At 48.8% G+C, this 18,732-nt stretch overlaps 11 protein-coding genes across 11 annotated transcripts; 5 read left to right on the top strand and 6 right to left on the bottom strand.

Annotated features, from left to right (window-relative positions):
• Positions 1-95: 95 nt before the first annotated feature.
• Positions 96-3,909, bottom strand: TrAtP1_001166 (uncharacterized protein). Its single transcript, XM_014086263.2, has one exon. The coding sequence runs from the start codon at positions 3,363-3,365 to the stop codon at positions 378-380; it is 2,988 nt and encodes a 995-aa protein (XP_013941738.1). The 5' UTR covers positions 3,366-3,909; the 3' UTR covers positions 96-377.
• Positions 3,910-3,961: 52 nt separating this feature from the next.
• On the bottom strand, positions 3,962-4,162 carry TrAtP1_001165 (uncharacterized protein; the record flags this gene model as incomplete). The annotated part of the gene is made up of 1 exon (XM_066110875.1): positions 3,962-4,162. The coding sequence occupies one exon, from the start codon at positions 4,160-4,162 to the stop codon at positions 3,962-3,964; it is 201 nt and encodes a 66-aa protein (XP_065966948.1).
• Positions 4,163-4,910: 748 nt separating this feature from the next.
• On the bottom strand, positions 4,911-6,389 carry TrAtP1_001164 (uncharacterized protein; the record flags this gene model as incomplete). Its single annotated transcript, XM_014086264.2, has 1 exon — positions 4,911-6,389. One exon carries the CDS (start codon positions 6,387-6,389, stop codon positions 4,911-4,913), a length of 1,479 nt encoding a protein of 492 aa, XP_013941739.2.
• On the bottom strand, positions 5,846-8,398 carry TrAtP1_001163 (uncharacterized protein). The gene is made up of 3 exons (XM_014086265.2): positions 8,193-8,398; positions 6,949-8,145; positions 5,846-6,818 (listed from the first exon to the last, which is right to left on the bottom strand). The coding sequence occupies exons 1-3, from the start codon at positions 8,216-8,218 to the stop codon at positions 6,428-6,430; spliced, it is 1,614 nt and encodes a 537-aa protein (XP_013941740.2). The 5' UTR covers positions 8,219-8,398; the 3' UTR covers positions 5,846-6,427.
• A 2,187-nt stretch (positions 8,399-10,585) lies between these two features.
• On the top strand, positions 10,586-11,407 carry TrAtP1_001162 (uncharacterized protein; the record flags this gene model as incomplete). Its single annotated transcript, XM_066110874.1, has 1 exon — positions 10,586-11,407. The coding sequence occupies one exon, from the start codon at positions 10,586-10,588 to the stop codon at positions 11,405-11,407; it is 822 nt and encodes a 273-aa protein (XP_065966947.1).
• A 259-nt stretch (positions 11,408-11,666) lies between these two features.
• Positions 11,667-11,849, top strand: TrAtP1_001161 (uncharacterized protein; the record flags this gene model as incomplete). Its single annotated transcript, XM_066110873.1, has 1 exon — positions 11,667-11,849. The coding sequence occupies one exon, from the start codon at positions 11,667-11,669 to the stop codon at positions 11,847-11,849; it is 183 nt and encodes a 60-aa protein (XP_065966946.1).
• Positions 11,850-12,455: 606 nt separating this feature from the next.
• Positions 12,456-13,287, top strand: TrAtP1_001160 (uncharacterized protein; the record flags this gene model as incomplete). The annotated part of the gene is made up of 4 exons (XM_014086267.2): positions 12,456-12,522; positions 12,624-12,643; positions 12,724-13,029; positions 13,105-13,287. The coding sequence occupies 4 exons, from the start codon at positions 12,456-12,458 to the stop codon at positions 13,285-13,287; spliced, it is 576 nt and encodes a 191-aa protein (XP_013941742.1).
• A 260-nt stretch (positions 13,288-13,547) lies between these two features.
• Positions 13,548-14,749, bottom strand: TrAtP1_001159 (uncharacterized protein; the record flags this gene model as incomplete). Its single annotated transcript, XM_014086268.2, has 3 exons — positions 13,548-14,139; positions 14,223-14,502; positions 14,569-14,749. The coding sequence occupies 3 exons, from the start codon at positions 14,747-14,749 to the stop codon at positions 13,548-13,550; spliced, it is 1,053 nt and encodes a 350-aa protein (XP_013941743.1).
• Positions 14,750-15,074: 325 nt separating this feature from the next.
• On the top strand, positions 15,075-16,244 carry TrAtP1_001158 (uncharacterized protein). The gene is made up of 2 exons (XM_014085038.2): positions 15,075-15,543; positions 15,607-16,244. The coding sequence occupies exons 1-2, from the start codon at positions 15,253-15,255 to the stop codon at positions 16,165-16,167; spliced, it is 852 nt and encodes a 283-aa protein (XP_013940513.2). The 5' UTR covers positions 15,075-15,252; the 3' UTR covers positions 16,168-16,244.
• TrAtP1_001157 (uncharacterized protein) lies at positions 16,245-17,440 on the bottom strand. Its single transcript, XM_014086269.2, has 4 exons — positions 17,128-17,440; positions 16,940-17,037; positions 16,756-16,881; positions 16,245-16,687 (listed from the first exon to the last, which is right to left on the bottom strand). Coding segments are annotated over exons 2-4 (471 nt in total). The 5' UTR covers positions 16,942-17,037; positions 17,128-17,440; the 3' UTR covers positions 16,245-16,344.
• Positions 17,441-17,805: 365 nt separating this feature from the next.
• On the top strand, positions 17,806-18,415 carry TrAtP1_001156 (uncharacterized protein; the record flags this gene model as incomplete). The annotated part of the gene is made up of 3 exons (XM_014086270.2): positions 17,806-17,984; positions 18,100-18,227; positions 18,294-18,415. The coding sequence occupies 3 exons, from the start codon at positions 17,806-17,808 to the stop codon at positions 18,413-18,415; spliced, it is 429 nt and encodes a 142-aa protein (XP_013941745.1).
• Positions 18,416-18,732: the final 317 nt, after the last annotated feature.

Below are 18,732 nucleotides of genomic sequence, written 5' to 3'. Positions count from 1 at the left end.
TCCTACGAAGCGCTGAGCTCTCTTATCATTGCCAAGTCGATTATACAACTCCAGTTTGCTAAATGAAATATTTTGTATAAATGATATCATTAATTGGGTATTCATTTCCTTTTGTATTCAAATTTGTGGGTATATGATAATTGCTAAACGTTTGTTCAAGAATCCTCTCTCTTCCACCTCCACCTCTTGTCTGCTCCCCTGTGCACAGGAGCATATTGTCCATCCAGGGACGAGAAACTGCCACTACTACCAGTATTTCGATAACTTTCTCTCAAAGTCGTGTATGAAAAAGAGACAAATCCAACTAAACCCTTACAAAAGAAAAGAAAAAACGGAAGAATGAACGTCCTGGTCCGATATCGCCAACGCAAGAGGCATCACACAACCGTCGCCAGAGGCTTCCTGGTATACCCGTTAAGCATCCGGAAGCCCGCTCTGCAGTTGCGGCCCTCCTCCATCACAGCATGCATACCTTCCAGACACTTGCTTGCCTCCTTGATAGCCGGGCTAGCGGTGACGGTGTCTACAAGTCTCAATTCGCCGGCGACCTTCTCCATCTCGCATCGGAGAAGCCACCTCTCCCAGCTCCAACCACCGGCAATGCCGCAAACGTTGGCAATGTCATCTGTGCTTCCCATAACCATGGCGTCCATCTGGCAGACTTTAGCGTCTGACACTGGGAGGTTGTCCTTGGGAGGAGGAGGAGGAGGCTTGACGACTGGCTTGGCTCCAACGGGAAGACAGAGCCAGGCACGGCGAGCATCGCGAAAACCAGCACGAGCAAGTCGGCCCAGCCACAGCTTTGTTGGGTTGGGGTCGTAGCCAAGCGTCTTTAGGGTGAAGCCAAATTCAACACTCTTAGCAAGGCCCAATGGACCTGCGTTCATGATATCTGAGTCGAGCAGGGAAAACTCAAGGTAGCCGCCAGGCTTGAGAACTCGCATACATTCCTGAAGACAGCTCTCCCACTCATCCTCGCCGTTTTCACCAATAAACTTGAGCAGGCCGTGGAGCTCACGAGCAGAGATTAGATCAAACTGGTTGTCTGCAAAGGGAAGCTTTGTGAGCCGCTCCACGGCAACTTGGCGATGGTTTGGTGGGCCTCGGATGTTAGAGTTGGACATCTGGCGAACTGCCTTGGTAGTGACTGTGTAAATCTTGGCGTTTGGGTAGGTCAGAGCACAGTGCCATGCCCAATCGCAAGTAGCTTGACCGCCAAGATCCAAGATCCTGGCTCTGTCACGGCCAACGCCATCTTTGCCTGATCCCAATCGTGAGAGCCGGGCTAGCCGCTTGGCAACAGGGGCAGAAATGAGTTTTCCGCCGTTGAGGAACTTCATGGCTGCTACATGCCAAGTGGCCATGGCCATCTGCTTCATGGCTTCGGCCTCTTTCTCCTTTCGTAGCGTTTCCGGATCATCGAGCAGGACATCATCGCCACGCACGACGTTTGCACTCAGGCGCTTCTTAGCAGACTGGGGGAGAACACTAAGCTGATACTTGCCCAGCAGTTGGCTATGATGAGCAGAGCGGAGTGCTACCCTCTGTGCCTGGAGGGCTTCAAATCGGGAGAGTTGGAAAATAAAGATATCGCTAAGCTGGGTTCGGACCACGTAGTCCTGGAACGCTCTATAGTACGCGGATTCCTGGCGAAGTAGCTTTGACGGAAGGCTCTTTGCTATTACCGTTGTCGTAATGATGTTAGAAAATCGAACAACCTTCTTTGTCGCTGCGTCCTTCTGGCCTGGCTTCTGCACTGACTCAGATAAGGGCTTGAGTTGCAACTTGGCCATGTCCTCATCTTCCTCGTCCAAGTCCTCCTCAATCGTCTCCAAAGCACCGTTGTCTTCGACAGTGTCTACACCTTTGAGATATACTCGCTGCGCCATGAGCCACAGCTCAGTACGGTCAAGGTTTGACAGCGCCTCTAACTGTTGCTTTCGGGCATAGCTAGGATCATAATCTTCGACGATTTCAGTTGGAATAGCTTCGACATCAGGAGAGGAAGGGGACTTCATGGCCTCGCTCGGCTCATCATTTGTCGGTACGTGGATGATGGGCCTAGCAGTGGGCATATCATCCTCGTCGATAATCTGGCTGGCTCGAACTTCCACAATATGCTCAACCGGTGCAGACGATGTAAGGCTCACGCTTCGATAGAAATCCTCTGCTTCGTCTCGCTGAGGTACCGGAGGAACAGGAGAGCTATCGGCATTCCAGGGGCAGCGGTAAAACTGCTCTGCTGTTGTGGTGGTTGGGATTATCTCGATTGGCGTAAGGGTTCTTGGATGCCAGGTATTCCTGCTCTGAGGTGACAGGCCAGAAAAGAAGCCACCCGGAGACGGGATGCTGAGCCTGGTTAGGCCTGCAAGAGATTGCCGACCAAGGATAGGCGAACGAGTGTTTGCCCGCGATGCCGCCTGAGACAGGAAATCGGTAACAAGTCGGAGAGAATTCTGCTGCATCTCTGGACGCGGAAGAGGCTGTGTTTGATCGGCCTGGACAGCTTCAGTATCCTCTTCTTCAAGGCTGCCATCTTCATCCCCGCCAGACAAAGCATGCAAAGTTGCCAGTGCTCCGGGCTGCAAATGCACACCTGTCCAGGCTGATTCCGTGGTAGCTTCATCGTTGCCAATCACAGGAGTTGGAGGAGAGCTCATTGTAGCGAGCTGCTCTGAAGACAAGCTTCCATCGAGAGACGGCGGTGCAGAGATGGTGGGTACTACCAAAGCCTGCTGCTTGCCAAAGAAGTCTTTCTGTGCCGGCGACATTGGGAGATTTGCAGATGGAGTCAACGGAAGCGGAGACGTGATTTTCTTGAGCTCATCCACGGCAGACCAGATCTCATCATTCTCATCTCTAGCAGGCGGGATGGCAAGAGGAGTGGGCCCTCGAATAACGGGCTCAAACAGCATAGATGTCGTTCGAGATTTTCGTACAGCCGACGAACGACGCAGTCCCTGTTGTGCTTCGTCGTCTGATACGCCATAGAGATCATACAGCTCGTCGAACTCGGTGCTATCGGTGCTATCAGTAATCGAGCTAGCTCGATTCCACGAGTTTGAATTCGAGATTGACGTTGGCGAGTTCTCATCGGCTGACATTGACGACGGCGACGATGGAAGAATCGGTGCAGCAAGATAATGCACTCCCCTTGGCGTAGGGAAGTGGTCGCTCATTGGCGATAGCCATGCTGTGATGTTGAGATGCGAAGTATCAGCTCGCTTTCCCTTTGCACTGCTTTCTCCATAGCCATCTCCAGTTTTCTCTTCAATTAAAGGATTAAGAAACCTCCTCGATCTTCGATCCAGCGAAGACTCTTGGGGTTGTTGTTGGTTGGGTATATAGTGTGTTGGCTCAGCCATTGTGAAAACAGACTATAGGCACTATTCCAGATAGCGGCCACAATGTTCCCCGCAGGAAACGAAACAATAGAAATGAGAAGGCAACAATTAAAATAGCGTAGTTGGCGAAATAATTAATAAGGTAGTAACGATTAAAACGCTCGACGGCCGGCGACGATGTGAAAAGCTCGAACGATGGGCTGCTTTGGTCAACAAAGCCTCTATTAGGTGCACACAGGCGCGAGGTCGCAAAGAAGAAAACAAAAAGAGAGAAGTATATGCAAAAGAGAGGGAACGTTGTTGGTTAGGGACAGTTGGGTCTTATTAGAGAGCGAAAGAGTAACTGATGGGGGCATGGGCGGCTACAGATGCTGGGCGCGTATACGTCGTCAAGCTCCCGCCCATCGGACGAGGCGGTGCGTTTTGGGAATAGAGCAGATGTGGCGGAACGCCAGCTCCAAGTGCCAGGTAATATCGCCGCGCTGGCGCATCTGATCCCGGCATGCCTTGGTTCTGGGCGGCTTGGAGCGCGTCATGGTGCGTTGTGGGCAGAGGCATAGACGATGTTCCATCTGGACTCAGATCGTGGTTGAGCCACTGTAGAAAGCAGCCTCCAATCAGCCGTCGAGCTTTGTGTCTATATTTAGGCCATCGCCGAGCCCACCCTCTTGGCGCGGCGATGACTGGCTGGCATCTACACACACTCCAGCCGCCGTGGGGAGTCGAGATTGGGCCGCGGCCAATGGCGATGCTTCTGCCAGAGCTGGGCGGCTAACAGGCCTGTTGTCACCAAGGGGCAGCTGCACCCGGGGAAGCATTGTGATGGCACAAAATCCAATAGATGAGATGTGCTTGCAATAGCCTATCGAGCCTAGAAGCCTGGTTCGTGTTAACGAGGTGACTATTGATGCAGAAGAAGCGATCGTTGGCGGCACTTTGCAGATATCACCGGCTTAAGAGCGTGCCCACCGTTAAGCGACCAGCGCTACTGGCGCCGCAGCTGGCGGATATGCATCAAGAATGCTGCATCACGAACAGCGCAATGGGATAAAGACGTCAGCAAGGCAAATAATAAGAGGCAGAGCAAAAGATGGCGATTCCTTTCATTCGAACGCATGGCGACTAACATGCTGATTGTTAACTGCAAGGCGTTATGATGGCGCCAAGTATAGAAGCCAAGGTGGGCTCGCGATGCTCGCCATTCCATCTACTTGTAGTACCTATTGTAGGTACAGACCAATATACCAACATACAATGCTGTACTTGATCACAGTCTAGAGCTTTTAGTACTAGTAGATACTTGAAGCAACTGTGTATTACAGCAGACCATGGTGAATGAGGTACTTAACTAACACCAACTCCCCAAAGCCAGGGTCTGTGATGTTTCTAGCGTTTTTTTAAACCATATATGTCCACTTAGGTACATGTAGATGTAACAATTTCCTCTAATTTCAGGTTATTGCGTAATATCCCTGAGTATAATAGGTAGTATCTCGATCTGCGTCTCCTTATATAGGTAGCTAAATATATTACATTATTAATCAAGTCTTAATTGCAGTCTAAGTGTCAAGACTTGATGCTTATAATATCGCGATACCTTGGTTCAGCTTCCACTGATCCTGGAGATATTTCACAAAGAAGTTGCTTTGCAAATGCCGCGGTTGTCATGGCTGCATAGCCTTGCCATCTTTCGTTGTGATGTGAGTCTGAGTAGTCGCAGATGCCGCGAATTACTAGACATGGAAAACCGCCACTGAACCCCGTAGCTTCCTGTTCAAAGCAAAGAATATCCTTTAGCTCACTCAATTTATCTCGAACTAGAGCATCTTTCATAGGTGCATATGCTGAAGCAATGAGGCCATAGTGGATCGTCGGACCGTCCTCGACCCGTTCAGGTCGCTGAACAAAGCTGGATGGGTCATCACCACAGACTACCGCACAATTGTTCTCGCTGTCTGAGCGATGGACGAAATGCGACTGGTAGAGCCTATCAGTGGCAGGTCGTTTATAACTCTCTCCCAGGCTTTGGTTCTTATCAAGTGTGGTGTCGATTGCCTCTTTCAGGGTATGCCTCTCCATTGCATACAGCAACGTAAGTCTGTCGATGGCTGCTCGTAAAACCTCTGGTATTTGTCTGGTTTTATACTGAATCACACTGCCTTCTCTCTCTGCAGGAGAATAACCCACTATAACGTCGCCAAGTCGGATGTCATGCTTTGCGCTAGGAGCGCCGCCACCACTTCCAACTGACAAGCAGAATCTGATGTTATGAAAGTGATATGGGATGTTTCTTACAACTGTTACCACAGGTGATTGTCTATATATTCTTTTTGCGGAAGGAAACAAAAGAACAATATTATGTCGTCCAATTTGGCCAAATGTATAACCATAGAAATATCCAGGTTCTTCATATCCAGGCTCCTTGTGAATGTCGTCGAGAAACGCTTGGGCGGCAGTATACTCGGTGCGGGTAGCACAGATCCATACAATGGTATAGTCCTCAGGATCATGGCATATGGGCTCTCTTGGTTTATTTTGCCAAGACTGCCAAGCTCCAGATTCAATTACTTCGTTTAAAAAAGTGTCATCCTCGGCTATCAAGCCATCGTATTGTCTAGGAATATCGTCGAGGCCCAGGTCTGTGTCGGGAACTGGGATGTCATCCTCCATCAAGTCAGTATCCAAATCCTTAGCGGCTCCTGAGCCATCTTCGTCGTCCATGTCTTCCATGCCGACATCTCTCCTGGAGTTGATGTCTGAAAAGTTTTCTGAGTCGTTGCCTTTTGAGGAGCTATTTTCCTCGTCGATGTCGACATCATCACTCTTCAGATCATCATCCACCAGGTTGTTATCGTCTTTTTGCAAGGCTGCAAAGCGCAATGTCAAAAGCATTAGCACTTGCAAATGTATCGCAATGTGACGGGCTATAGCCTTTGAACGGTCTTCTGTCTGCTGTGGTCTTTGTTGAAGAGTATTCATATCCACGTCAGAAGAGGTGTCTGAAAAGTCAGTGTCGTCGGAACTGTAGTGACCAGGATGCATCATAGAGTATGTCGTCCTGGCGCTTTTAAAAGCCTCGTGCTTTAATTTTCCGTTTGTTCGTTAAGAAACCCCGTTGTGCCCTCAGTATCTTCCTCCTCTACTGTAAATCCGCACAAAAGACAATTATCCCACGCCCTTGGTTGCTTTATCTTGCTCTGTTGCGAAATAACACGAAGTTGCTCATTCGTATAGTCCCCATCATGCGATTCTTGGAGATGCGAGTATAAATCTTGCGGGTTGCTATACACGCCTGAATTAAACTCGCAAATAGTACATACCCAGGTAGGTGACAGATATATCTGCCGATACCAACGCCGACTGTGACAATTCATGTGGCTATACCATTCATTAAAGGTAGAATAGACTGGGTGCACTTCTTGACATTCTTCTGAGAGGCAAATATACGGCTTGAGATCTCGATCTATATGTCGACTAGAAGGGCATGCGTAAGTTAGTACAATTCATCTCTCATAATAAACAAATTGCAGCTTTTATTTAAGTCATAGATAGACCTATTAAAGTTTGTCGACGCTCGTATGATTAAAGGGTGAACATCACATACCGCCATTCACTTTCCGAGAGTGCTTTCTTATCAAGCGGCTCAGAACACCACTCAAAAGCGAAGATATCTTCATTCTTGTTCATGATGGGTGGCCGTGGATAATTGCCCTGGTTCACTTGGACTGATGATGTTCGATGAAACTTTGTTGATGCTTCATCGGGCGGCCTGAAGCGGTCCCTGATCCGTTGAATGTTGACGCTGGATAAGTCAGATTGAGAGGGTGCTGTGATTACATGTGCTCCAGAGCGATAAACTGAAGCTGGGACTGTCTCCGCTTGCTGGATAACGGGAATGTCGGTTGGTGACTTGTTATTGGGTACTTCCGGGATAGATGGCAATTTCGTATATGACTCTCGGGGGGTCCTAAGCTTTATATAGCGAGAGTTGTGATGTATCATCTTTTTGTATCTATTCATCATCGACTCTTTGAGATAGTCTTTGAGGTGTTGGTGAGCATTAGGATATAGGGTTTGCACAGCGTTTGCGCAAAAATATGTGAATAATGTCAAATCAAGATGTGCGGTAGATTTCTCGGCTCGTATATGGATCTTCTCTTGGCTCGATTGGCGAATTGTAACACCAAGACGGTTCAGTCGAACGAGCGTATTGTCAATTGCTGCTAGTGATGCTGATAGCCTTGAAGAAACCTCAAATTGGGATTTATCGGGGCTTGTTGAGGCCTGGTTCCTTTTTTGAGAGTTTATTCCATCTTTATACTGATGCAGACTGCAGCGGAGGATATCCAGTAATCGAGTCGCAAGATCCTGAAGGTCAGGGAAGTTTTGTAGTCTTGTATCAAGACATTGGCTTTTCTCAGCAAACACTCCAAGATATGCAACCCATATAGAAAATCGTTGCTGGAATTCTGTACATTGCTCAGTATCTGAAGCTTTAGGCTTTGTGTTCAGGAATGCGTCTTGCAGTTGCTCGAAAAGGTCCTCACATTCACAAGCCAGCCTATAAAGAACATCTTCGGAATCGAGTTTCAGCGCCTCTCCAGGGTCAACAATTTCCCAGGTCCCGGTCTCTGAGATGGCTGAATTGTCTGCTGCCACTGTGTTGGTCCCTTGCTGTACCACTCTAGTTCTCGTACTTTTATAGGTATCCTTGCCGTTGTTGTTATCTTTGTTGCTGATTACCCTCAACCTGTATGGGAGGTCGCCATCGTCATCTTTTATGTACGATTCTACGGCAGCGCTGCTGATACATTAACAAGAGATCATCTTAAGGTATAGCATACCTACGGATACTTTGGCGGTTCATTGGACATGGTTTAAGTATTATTACGATGTGTATAATCTTTTTTAAGGATGAGTTAGTGGAAATCTGTTTTTTTGAGCGTATATCACGAAGATGGCTCTTTCTGGAGGGATATCTGGCAGATAACTTGGGTATCGAAGAGTAGAATGGGATGCGCGACGGTGGTTAAGATAGAACGTTCAGTCTGCTGTCATTTATAAAGAGCCGAGCGGGGGAATAGCAGCAGTAGCTCGATGTGACCTTCAAAAGGCGATCCTATTAGCCAGTCTCTGGTGGGGGCGATTGAGAATACACACATGTACGTACATATGTACATGTATTCACCCCGCACATATTCCTCACAGTCACTCGAGCAGGCTCTGAAGTCTATCGCTATTGCATACCACAGGGATGGAAATGAGGTCTGAAGATTGACATGCCTTATCTTGATGACTCGAATGAATGGCGCTTACTCGGTGAGCTTGGGCGTCTATTGGACCAGAGGAAGGCACGACATCATGTGCCAGCAGGACACTTCAGGGATCACAGACAAGTGAATCTCAACGCCGAGCTCATCGAGACGGAGCTTCGCAGCGTATTCACGGTCAAGCAGATTTCTCGGGTTCTGGATGCAACAGAGTTCGAACGATGCCAAACGCATTTGAGCAGTCTCTGTTCGTTGTTGGATGGCCTTGCGCGGGCTCCTTATATATATGTATATGCTGACGGTTTGACTTATCCCCGCTTACGAGCTTTACCTGAGCTTCTGCAGACGACACATGGAGAAATCGACCCAGCGAGTGGCCGTAATCAAACGCTATTCGATCTTCCAAACGGTGCTACGGAGCTTGACGAATGCTTACGGGTGATTACCGAATATAACAAGGTCATTGATAAACTGCTCGCGCCCCCTTTACAAGAGCCAGTTATTCCGCCACTCCAAAAGCAACAGCACAAAAATGGGGCTTGGAAGGAAGGTATAATACGGAACCAGGCTATATTGACTCTCAAGGCTTTATTTAAACACTTTAAATGTGGAACGCCACATGAAGTGTTGTTAAAGCTTATTGAAGATCCTGATGAGGACTTGATATTACCGGACCTGCAACTTTTGCTTTCGCCATGCCTAGATTTGAGTCCATGGCAAGAGGCCCGGTGTGATTTTGCCAATCCGTATGTTTGCTACATTAATTATTGTTTACAGAGTTACTCCTCTACCTTTTGTCTCTTTACTTACATAGATGGTAGGCGATCTTCAACTTTGTCTACGCCAGATGTCTGTATGAAGCTCCGTCAGCATACTGGCCAAGGCAAAGCGTTGGTACTGCATATCGAAGATAATAACAAGTTCGAGCTGTCCGGTACCTGGTCAAATTCTACATGCTCTGGGACAGGCTCGCCAATGAATGAGTCTCTTGACCAACTTATCCTAAAGGGAGTTTTCAGATCTTTTAACCCTAACATATCTAACGAGATATTACCAGCTAGGGCTAGCATTAAAGATAGGCGAGAACTTGCTGTTAAGCTCGGATTTTGCCTAATGAACTTTTTTGACGCTGACTTTGCCTCAAAAAGGATCTGCTTCCGAGATCGCCTCCCATATCTAGCTTTTGCCTCAGATATTCCAGTACCAACAAACTTGGACAACTTCCGGATGGGCCATCCTGCACTATTGTCTTTTGCAAAACTGTTGCTCGAATTGGATTTTGGCCAAAACATCGAAATTGACATAAGTCCTGATCTCAAAGGAAATAAACAAGCTTGGTGCCAGCTTATTGGCCGCATAGAACATCTTGAGCAAGAGAGAAGTGACTCATATGTTGAAGCAATCAGGGGCTGTTTTACAGTTCCTTATATGATATCAAAGGCACTAAGGTCGAGACGCAATAAGAGTAAAGACGTGGATTCAATAATAAGAAAACACCTTTACAAAGAGATTGTTTATAAACTCAAGCTTGGATATGATCAGTCAAACTTTGTGTCTACTCGGAAACGGCAGCGACTAGATTCGCCATCGCGGTCCGGCCACCGGGATGGGTATCAAGCTTCTAAATCTACAAAGCTGGTTATGCGATCCGTGGAACCTGAACAGACAACACCTGGATATAAAAAACGGCGCATGCCAGAGCCACAAACGCCGTCTAGTGTATATGGGTCAATCCACAGAGAAACTAGCAGCTTATGCAACAATAAAGACTCAGCCGACGGGATTGCAAATTCGTATGTTTCTACTCTCTTATCTGACAACATACCCCCCCCCCCCTCTTTTGCTGTTCATCGATTTGGTTTTTAATATGAAGTTATGTATCTTTTCGTTTCAGATCTGGCACAAAATTTTCTTTTTCGTAGCATGGAGCCCCAATCTCGCTGAGTGGATGTGCTCAATTACACCTTTGAAATGCAGATGCCGGTTTGCGCAAATCAACAACCTACCAAGACAAGAAGGGATTGGAACCAATTAAATCATAACTGGCCGCTAATATCTCATGCTAGGTACCATAGGATGGGACAATCTATGCGACCTTCTCGCCGCAGCGACTTCGACATCGCAATCATCTGCACTCTGTCGCTTGAGTACGATGCGGTTTCATACATCTTCGACGAGTTCTGGGACGAAGATGGCGATCAGTATGGACGAGCGGCGGGCGATACCAATCACTATACCACTGGCCGTATGGGCAACTACAGCGTCGTCCTAGCCCTTTTGCCACAGATGGGCAAGGCCGGCGCAGCCAGCGCGGCAGCAAGCATGCGGTCGAGCTATACCGGCGTGCGGCTTGCTCTCCTTACAGGCGTGTGTGGGAGTGTGCCCCATGTTGGTCAACATGAAGAGATCTTCCTGGGCGATGTGATCATCAGCAAGACTGTCTTCCAGTATGATTTTGGCTGGCAGTTATCAGATGGGTTTGTACACAAGAATACCGTCGAGGATAATCTTGGCCAGGCAATAAAGATATCCGTAGCCTCGTCACCACGTTCGAGACCGATCGGGGCCTCGATCGGCTCGAAAAACGAACTGAGAATTTCCTCAAGCAACTTCAAGGCAACGCTGCCCAAAGAAGGCGCCAGGCCAAGTATGATTACCCAGGAACGGCGGAAGACAAACTATTTGAGCCGACACACCGACACAAGCATCATAAATCGCCGTCCTGTATTTGCCGCCATTGTGTCAAAGACTCAGACCCTGTCTGCGATAAGGGGCTTAGCTCACCATGTATAGATCTTGGATGCGACGATGAACGTCACCTTACAAGGAAACGGCTCCAAGACTCCAGTGGTGATACTCCGCAGCCTGCGGTGCATGTGGGAGCTGTCGCATCGGGAGATAAAGTGATGAAGTCGGCGGCAGAACGAGACAAGCTTTCAAGAGAAGCGGGCGTCATTGCGTTCGAGACGGAGGGCGCTGGGATCTGGGATGAGGTGCCTTGCATCGTAGTGAAAGGAGTGTGCGACTATGCGGACAGCCATAAGCATCCGCGATGGCAGAATTATGCGGCAGCGGCGGCGGCGGCGGCTTCGAGGGCGATTCTAGAAAGCTATATTCGGACCGACGCGTCCTGAAAACATGGCTCTTTCCGGCATTGGAGATACATCGTTTCATCATTCCATCGTCTGTGTGGCCGGTTCTCGGTGATACAAGATTCCTCACATCTCCTCCCTAGACCTATTCGCACGTTCCTCGGTTGCTTTCAGTTGGAGAATTTGGTCTTTGGACTGCAATGGTAATAACATGGCATTTATCTCTAATTTAACCAGTTCTTACCCCCCTTATTGTATCCAAAAAGGTTTCCATTCAATTCACATCATGCCGAATCATTGATTCACCTATACATATCCCGGGCCAATGAATGAGGTCGTCCAATAGTAGTGATGATGAACCAAAAACTACCATCATTGGACTGAGAGGCTCCCAGTATGATAGCACAAAAGTGTCAACAAGATAAATAAAACAAAAAACGGATGAGATTCCAATTCCTTTATTGATCATATGGCAACTACAGACATGAGGTATTGTGCCTCAGGTGTCCAAGTAGCCACCGCCACAACCGGGCGGAGGCTCCCGCCAAAGACATTCCACTAAAGACAGACGGGAAGTACTCAGGTACCTCGCTATTGACGTCGCCAGTGGGAAAAGCAGCCCCGCCATGCACTCGCTGAATCTACCCCGCCATGCGTTTTGGTTGTGACTTTGGACAAAAGTACAGACAGCGCGCGTCTTGCTCTCCTTTCTGAACACAGCTCAGCTCAGCCTTTTCTGCCAGCAAACAATGGCAGACACAGAGCAATCCGAGGCGCCCGTGGAGCTGCAGGGCAGAAATGTGATTTACTGTGGAGGTACGGCAAAGCTTCTCCCTCTTCTCTATGAAAATCTCGTCCAGCTTTTCTTGAGCAATGACTGCTTGCGGTTGCTAACTTCTTGCCTTGGTATTTTTCAGTGTGTACTCTGCCGCCAGAGGTATGAAAATAGACAACAAGAGAAGACACCATCTCGAAAATTCCGATTGTGAACCTGACGGCTCAACTATAACCAAGTAGTACTGCGAGTATGGCGGCACCGTCAGAAAATGCCAGGAATGGCTCGAGAAGCACCACCCGGACATGTATTCCAGGATATGGTCCCCCGAAGCCCTAGAAGCAGCCACCGCTGCCCTCTCCGTCGATGCGCAGAAGAGAGCCGCCAAGGATGCGCAGAAGAAGGCTGCCAAGGCCGAGGCTGCAGAGCAGAAGCAGGCGAGCAAACTGGCCTCGAGCGTCGTCACCATTAAGCGAATCGAGAGAAACAAGAAAAAGTTTGTCACGGCCGTTATTGGATTGGAAGCGTTTGGTTTGGATCTGAAAAAGGTATGCTTTTGCTACGATATTGATATCTTTACTCTCTGGACTGAAGAGTTACTGACTATCCCTCCCTTTCTCAAGGTTGCCAAGGATTTTGGAAAGAAATTCGCAACGGGATCTTCTGTTACAAAGCTTCCTAGCGGCGGTGAAGAAATCGTGGTACAAGGAGACGTCAGCGACGAACTAGAAGAGTTCATTCTGGAAAAGTACAAGGATGTACCGGAAGACAATATCGAGCTAGTGGATGACAAGAAGAAGAAATGATATATTCCCGCTGAAACTACCCAAAACGCCCGATTCCTACTTGTTTAGTCCAACAATGTATAGTCTTGTTACATGCCCAAACTCCGTATCGCATTCCCTGTTACCAGTATCAAAAAGAACAAAGCGGTCTGGCCTTTTGGCGGCCTCAAGTTATTCCCACAGTTCCCTGTCGCCAATGCATTCCTTGTAAAACACGAGCTCAAAACATGAGCCTCCAATTCCTTAAACACGCAAAGCTTCCCAGAAACTGACGAAGCCCTTCAGGTTCTCTTTCTTAGTGTCCTCCCAGTAGTGGCAGTTGATCCAGCGGATGCAGCCTTCGCCGTAGATTTCGCTACTCCGCGCGAAGCAACCTTTTTAGCGCTACCAGGGGCAGCTTTTCGCGCGGCAGCGGTATTTGCCATCCCTGCAGCCTTTCGGAGCACGGTGTTCGCGCTTCCGTCACTCGACTCGTCAACGTCACTAGCTCTGCGCGTCGTTCGTGTCCCAGGCCTAGATAGAGGGCCTTTGGGCGCGGTTGTAGCTGTGCGCTTTGTTCGCGCTGTCGGAGTAGCCGAGCTGGCGCTTGAGTTTGATGTTGTGGTAACCTTTCTCAGTCCTCCAGCACGCGCACCAGCACCAGCAGCCGCAGCTGTAGGCCGAGCTGGGCTCCCCCCTTTCAAAGGAGAGCTGGCCTTATACAAGTACGACTTGGTAGGAGAAGTCGCACGACTGCGGTTCGCCAACCGCGAGTTGGACGACGTAGGCGATAAGACCTGTGCTGGGCGGACTACGCCAGCATCGCCGCCGCGAGCTTTCTTCTTAGGATTCTCGCCAACATTCTCATTCTCCTTATCCCTAGTAATTTCATCGCTGGTATCGGTTAGTTTATAGAGAATGAAGAAATGAAAAAAAATGAAAAAAAAAGGCACAAAGCGTTTTCAGGCGTAATTCACCTCAACCGCTTCTGGGCGCGTCCCACAACCTGTGGCGCGCGAGTGGTCTGGTGGCTAGGCTTTTGAGGACTCGGCGGCAACGGCAAATCCTTGACAGGAACTGGCAACGGCCGAGGAGTAGGTGCTCGTTGTGCTTGTTCTGCGTATTTGAGCAGCAGTTCACCCATGGTTGCCCTTCTCAGTGCTGTAGGAATTCGGTTGAGGCGTATTTCGACTCGTGACCTGAGGCCTTGCGCTTGGAGATGGTATTGAGCGCGTAACCTGCGGGCTCGCTCAGTAACTAGAAAAGAAAGAAGAGACAAAATGTTAGCACGCCGTATGTTCATGAGATGGCGAAACCGCGTACTTTCGAGTCGCAGGTTCTCGATCAAGGCTTGTTTCTGCTGCATGGTGATTCCCGTCCTCTTCTTCTGAATTGGACTTCGCTGTGGTGTTGAAGGGCTGCCTGAGCTGCTGTAAGTCGCGCTCTTCTGTTGCGAGGAGCTCGACTCAGTGGAGCCCTTCTTTTTGTTTCGCGTGGGAGCCATGATGTCTGACTATGGATGATTTTTGCGCCTTGTTGACAGGGCTTGGGTGGAGGGAGGAGAGCAGAAGTCGCAAGGTGCATGAAGGGAAGCAAATGCGTGCATCACTGATGCGCAACAGCCATCAAAGTAAACAAACTAACGGCGAGCTGCGACTTATGTAAGCAGATTCATGCAGCCTGGCCCATAGAATAGCCCAGTCAGCAAAAGGGTAACGGTACCTAATTTGGAGCAGTTACAGGGGCCAATGTCGGCTATTCCAAGTACCGCTACCTGCTGTCATAGCGTTTCTGCATGCATACCAGGCTGAACCCGCCTTACGACATCTCGAAGCTCCAACAAGCCGAATTGTCGAATTGAACCTGACAGTCCACACCCACCTTTACTTGACCTTCAATCTTAATCGCCTTCTCTCCAACAACAAAAGCAATCTCTAGATCTTCATCTCCCATTCAACACCGCTATACAAACAATTTAGTGGCTCGGTGCCCGTATCAGCAGCTACAATGGTTCTCGAGGCTGTGATGGTGGTTGTGGACAGCAGCGAGAGCAGCAGAAATGGAGATTACCAGCCCACTCGATTCGACGCACAGGTTGACGCCGTGAATGTGCTGTTCCAGACTATCACTCAGGGAAACCCGGAATCATCCGTCGGCCTGATGAGCATGGGCGGAAAAGGACCAGAGGTGCTCGTCACCCTCACCACAGAGCAGGGCAAGATCTTGGAGGGCCTGCACAGGACAAAGAAGAAGATTGGTGGATCGTCTCACCTAAAGACAGGCATTCAGATTGCAACGGTATGGTACTCCTGGTTTGTGCATGCTTGGTGATGGCCTGTTGAGCTGACTGGACCCCAATAGCTCGCCCTCAAGCACCGACAGAACCGATCCCAGCGCCAACGAATAATAGCATTTGTTTGCTCCCCCGTCGAAGACCAAGAGAAGGAGCTTGTACAGCTAGCCAAGAAGATGAAGAAGGGCAATATTTCTGTCGACTTTGTTATCTTTGGTGATCTCGAGGATGACGCCACGCAGAAGAAACTCCAGGCATTCAACGATGCCGTCAAGGGCAACGAGGGCTCACACCTGGTGGTCATCCCACCTAGCAGCAAACTGCTAAGTGACCAGCTCATCTCGACGCCCATCATGCTCGGCGAGGGAGCTGGATCAGGAGGCGGTGGCATGGGCGGCAATGACGAATTTGAGTTTGGATTTGACCCCGCGCTAGAACCTGAGCTGGCCCTCGCTCTACGCATGAGTATGGAAGAAGAAAAGGCCAGACAAGAGAAGCTGGCGAAGGAGGAAGAGGAGGCGGCAAAGAAGGCATCTCTGGATAGTGTCAAGGAAGAGAACGAAGCCAGCGGCAGCGGCAGTGGTGGTGGCGCGAGCAAGGACAAGGACGACACGATGGATACTTCTTAATACGCACCTTAGTTACAATGCCACGATAGAGGGTGTATAACTAAATAATCAATGGAACCTTAGAGGAGAACGCTAGATATTTTAATCGCGATTCATTTGAGGACTTAATATGGAATTCTAACTCTGATCATGATACCTCCCATTCTATACCTGCTGATCCCAGCCACGCCCTTGTTCTTATCGGTTATTAATTTCTCTAATGTATGACAGTAGTTTTCGGTCGAAAATGTCGCACCGTACAGGCATTTCCAAAGAGTAAAAGGGATTCTTCATGACATAATCGGCGTACAAGTCGTATATCCTCTTGATGGTGACGTCCACGTTGGTTTGTGTAGTTTCAGTGAAGAGCAAGAATTTGGTGCCTGTCAAGGTGTTGAAGCACTGCAAACGGAAGTTTTCTGTTTCCATGACTTCCAACCCAGATGAAGGCTCTGGACGGCTCGGCATTTCAGTTGAGCCAGGAGCAGGCGGCTGTGCTACTGGCTTGATGGGGTTCAGGCGCGCAGTGATGGCATGGACTCTAGAGTCGGGAGTAAGTAAGCATATGAATCGGGTCTTGAGCGTTGGAGAAGGGACTGTTGGTCTTACCCATGGAAAGTGCCTGCTAATACGAGGAAGTCATTAGTGCTGATTTTGTTGAGGCCGCCTTCGTGGAAGGTCTTGTTGTAAACCAGACCGCCAGCCTTGTTGATGATTACTAGAGAGAAGACAGTCCTGTGTTTGAGCTGGGTCAGCCAGATTCTGCCCACAGAACCAGAGGAAGGATTCATACATGTTGGAGATTAAATTGTGAAGATGTATATGAGTCAGAATGTTGTATTCTATACGGCCCTTGCAGGCTCATCGGTCCATCGAGGGGAGACCATGAACCTAAGATGGCGAGTGAGTTTAAGGCTCTCATATGTGAGAATGCAGGCTTGTATTCGCATCTGCGCCGATATGCAGACGTTGGAAGCATACCTTGGGTTTTAATTTGACTTTATTTCTTATGTCTTCTCACAGGATGTCTCTGTATACCGTCTTTGCGAGGTTATGCTATCTTGAAGCCACCTTCATGCGACGGGGATGGAAAGGCCGCGGCCGGCGTAATTAAGCGTCGCTGCTTTTACGCTAGTATCAACGAGCTGTCAAGAAATGCTCGTGTAATTTTCAGGGTAAAATTCGAGAAAATGCGCAGCTTGTCAATTTGAAAATGCCGTATATATAGTCTGATACGAGCGACTCAAACAGCTGGACCCTTTATGCTTTGATAAGGGCCCTTCATGGCGATGATAAAGCCAGGCGGTGGTTGCAATAGCACGGAGTACGGAGAGAGAAATACAAGCAGCAGTCGCACTAGTCCTATTAAGGCACTACTAGAACGCGCTTGGGGATAATGCCGCTAAGCCGCTTTGGCGTTTTGCGGGAGCCCTTGCGAGCGTCTCCCGTCGAACTCTAAGCAAGTCAATGGTCCAAGCCGCATTTTGCTGACTTTCAGCTTCGTCTTGCAAACCAATTGCTCAATCTTTTTAAATCAGCAGCATAACTGCGTCCCCCTTATCCACGCCCCGCGCTGCTGTCTGTCTTTACGTGCATTTCATAAACGATTCAGAGGAAGGAAGAAAGGGGGAGGATAAACGCAGCATATCAACAGCAATCATGTCAAATCGCACATCACGCCCGAAGCCACCTCCGCCAGGCAACGAGGAAGCCTCTGCGTCGCTGAACCTGGGCGAGTTTCAGCATGTCGATACTCTCACGCTTTCAGAAGCCGCGCTGGTTCTCAATGCGCTGGTTGCGAAGCGCCGAAACGATCGCAAGAATGTCAACGAGACGGAGTATGTGAATTCCTGTTTGCTGGGGAGGATTAGAAAACGCAAGAGGAGGCCAACCGGAAAATGGGACGCTCTCTACGACGGATGGCTAACCGTAAAATTATGACCTTGATTATAGGATGCTGAACCAAACTCTCAACTATCTGGATCACTTTGCGCGGTTCACGCAGAAGGAGAACGTCGAGGCTGTGGAGCGTCTGCTCAGTGCTCACAAGGACCTGGCCAAGTTTGAGCGCGCACAACTTGGTAGCTCGCCTCCAATACTTGCAATTCAGAAACGGAAGTGCTAATGCTGTTTTTCTTCCCTATCAGGATCGCTCTGCTGTGAAAACGCTGATGAAGCCAAGACTCTGATTCCATCTCTTGCGGACAAGATCAAGGACGAAGACCTACAAGACCTACTCGATGAGATTTCGAAGCTTCAGAACCGATAATGCTCAAGAGATGTTGCGTTGCGCTCGTCTCTTCTTCTGGATATATAGCTGCGACGATTGTTGATACATTGCTCCATGGAGAATCGAGATTACTAGACTGCTGATGTTCGGTTACGCAAAGACGGATGGATTCAGAGGGATCAAGGCTGCAAGCTGTTCGCATCATACTCGCCTTTTTTTTTTCTTTTTCCTTTTTTAAACAACATTTATTCTGCCTTTTTTTTTTTTTCTACTGTTTCTTGGGCGCTTGGGGCAAGGGTCATAAAATTTTGGTTTGCAACGCGGACATTTATAAAATACGGTAGGGCAGCTACCAA

The sequence above is a fragment of the Trichoderma atroviride genome, chromosome 1, assembly GCF_020647795.1.
Source record: "Trichoderma atroviride chromosome 1, complete sequence".
Classification (NCBI taxonomy): Eukaryota; Fungi; Ascomycota; class Sordariomycetes; order Hypocreales; family Hypocreaceae; genus Trichoderma; species Trichoderma atroviride.
Note: the sequence above shows the minus strand (reverse complement) of the source record. Positions and strands in the feature narration are given on the sequence as shown.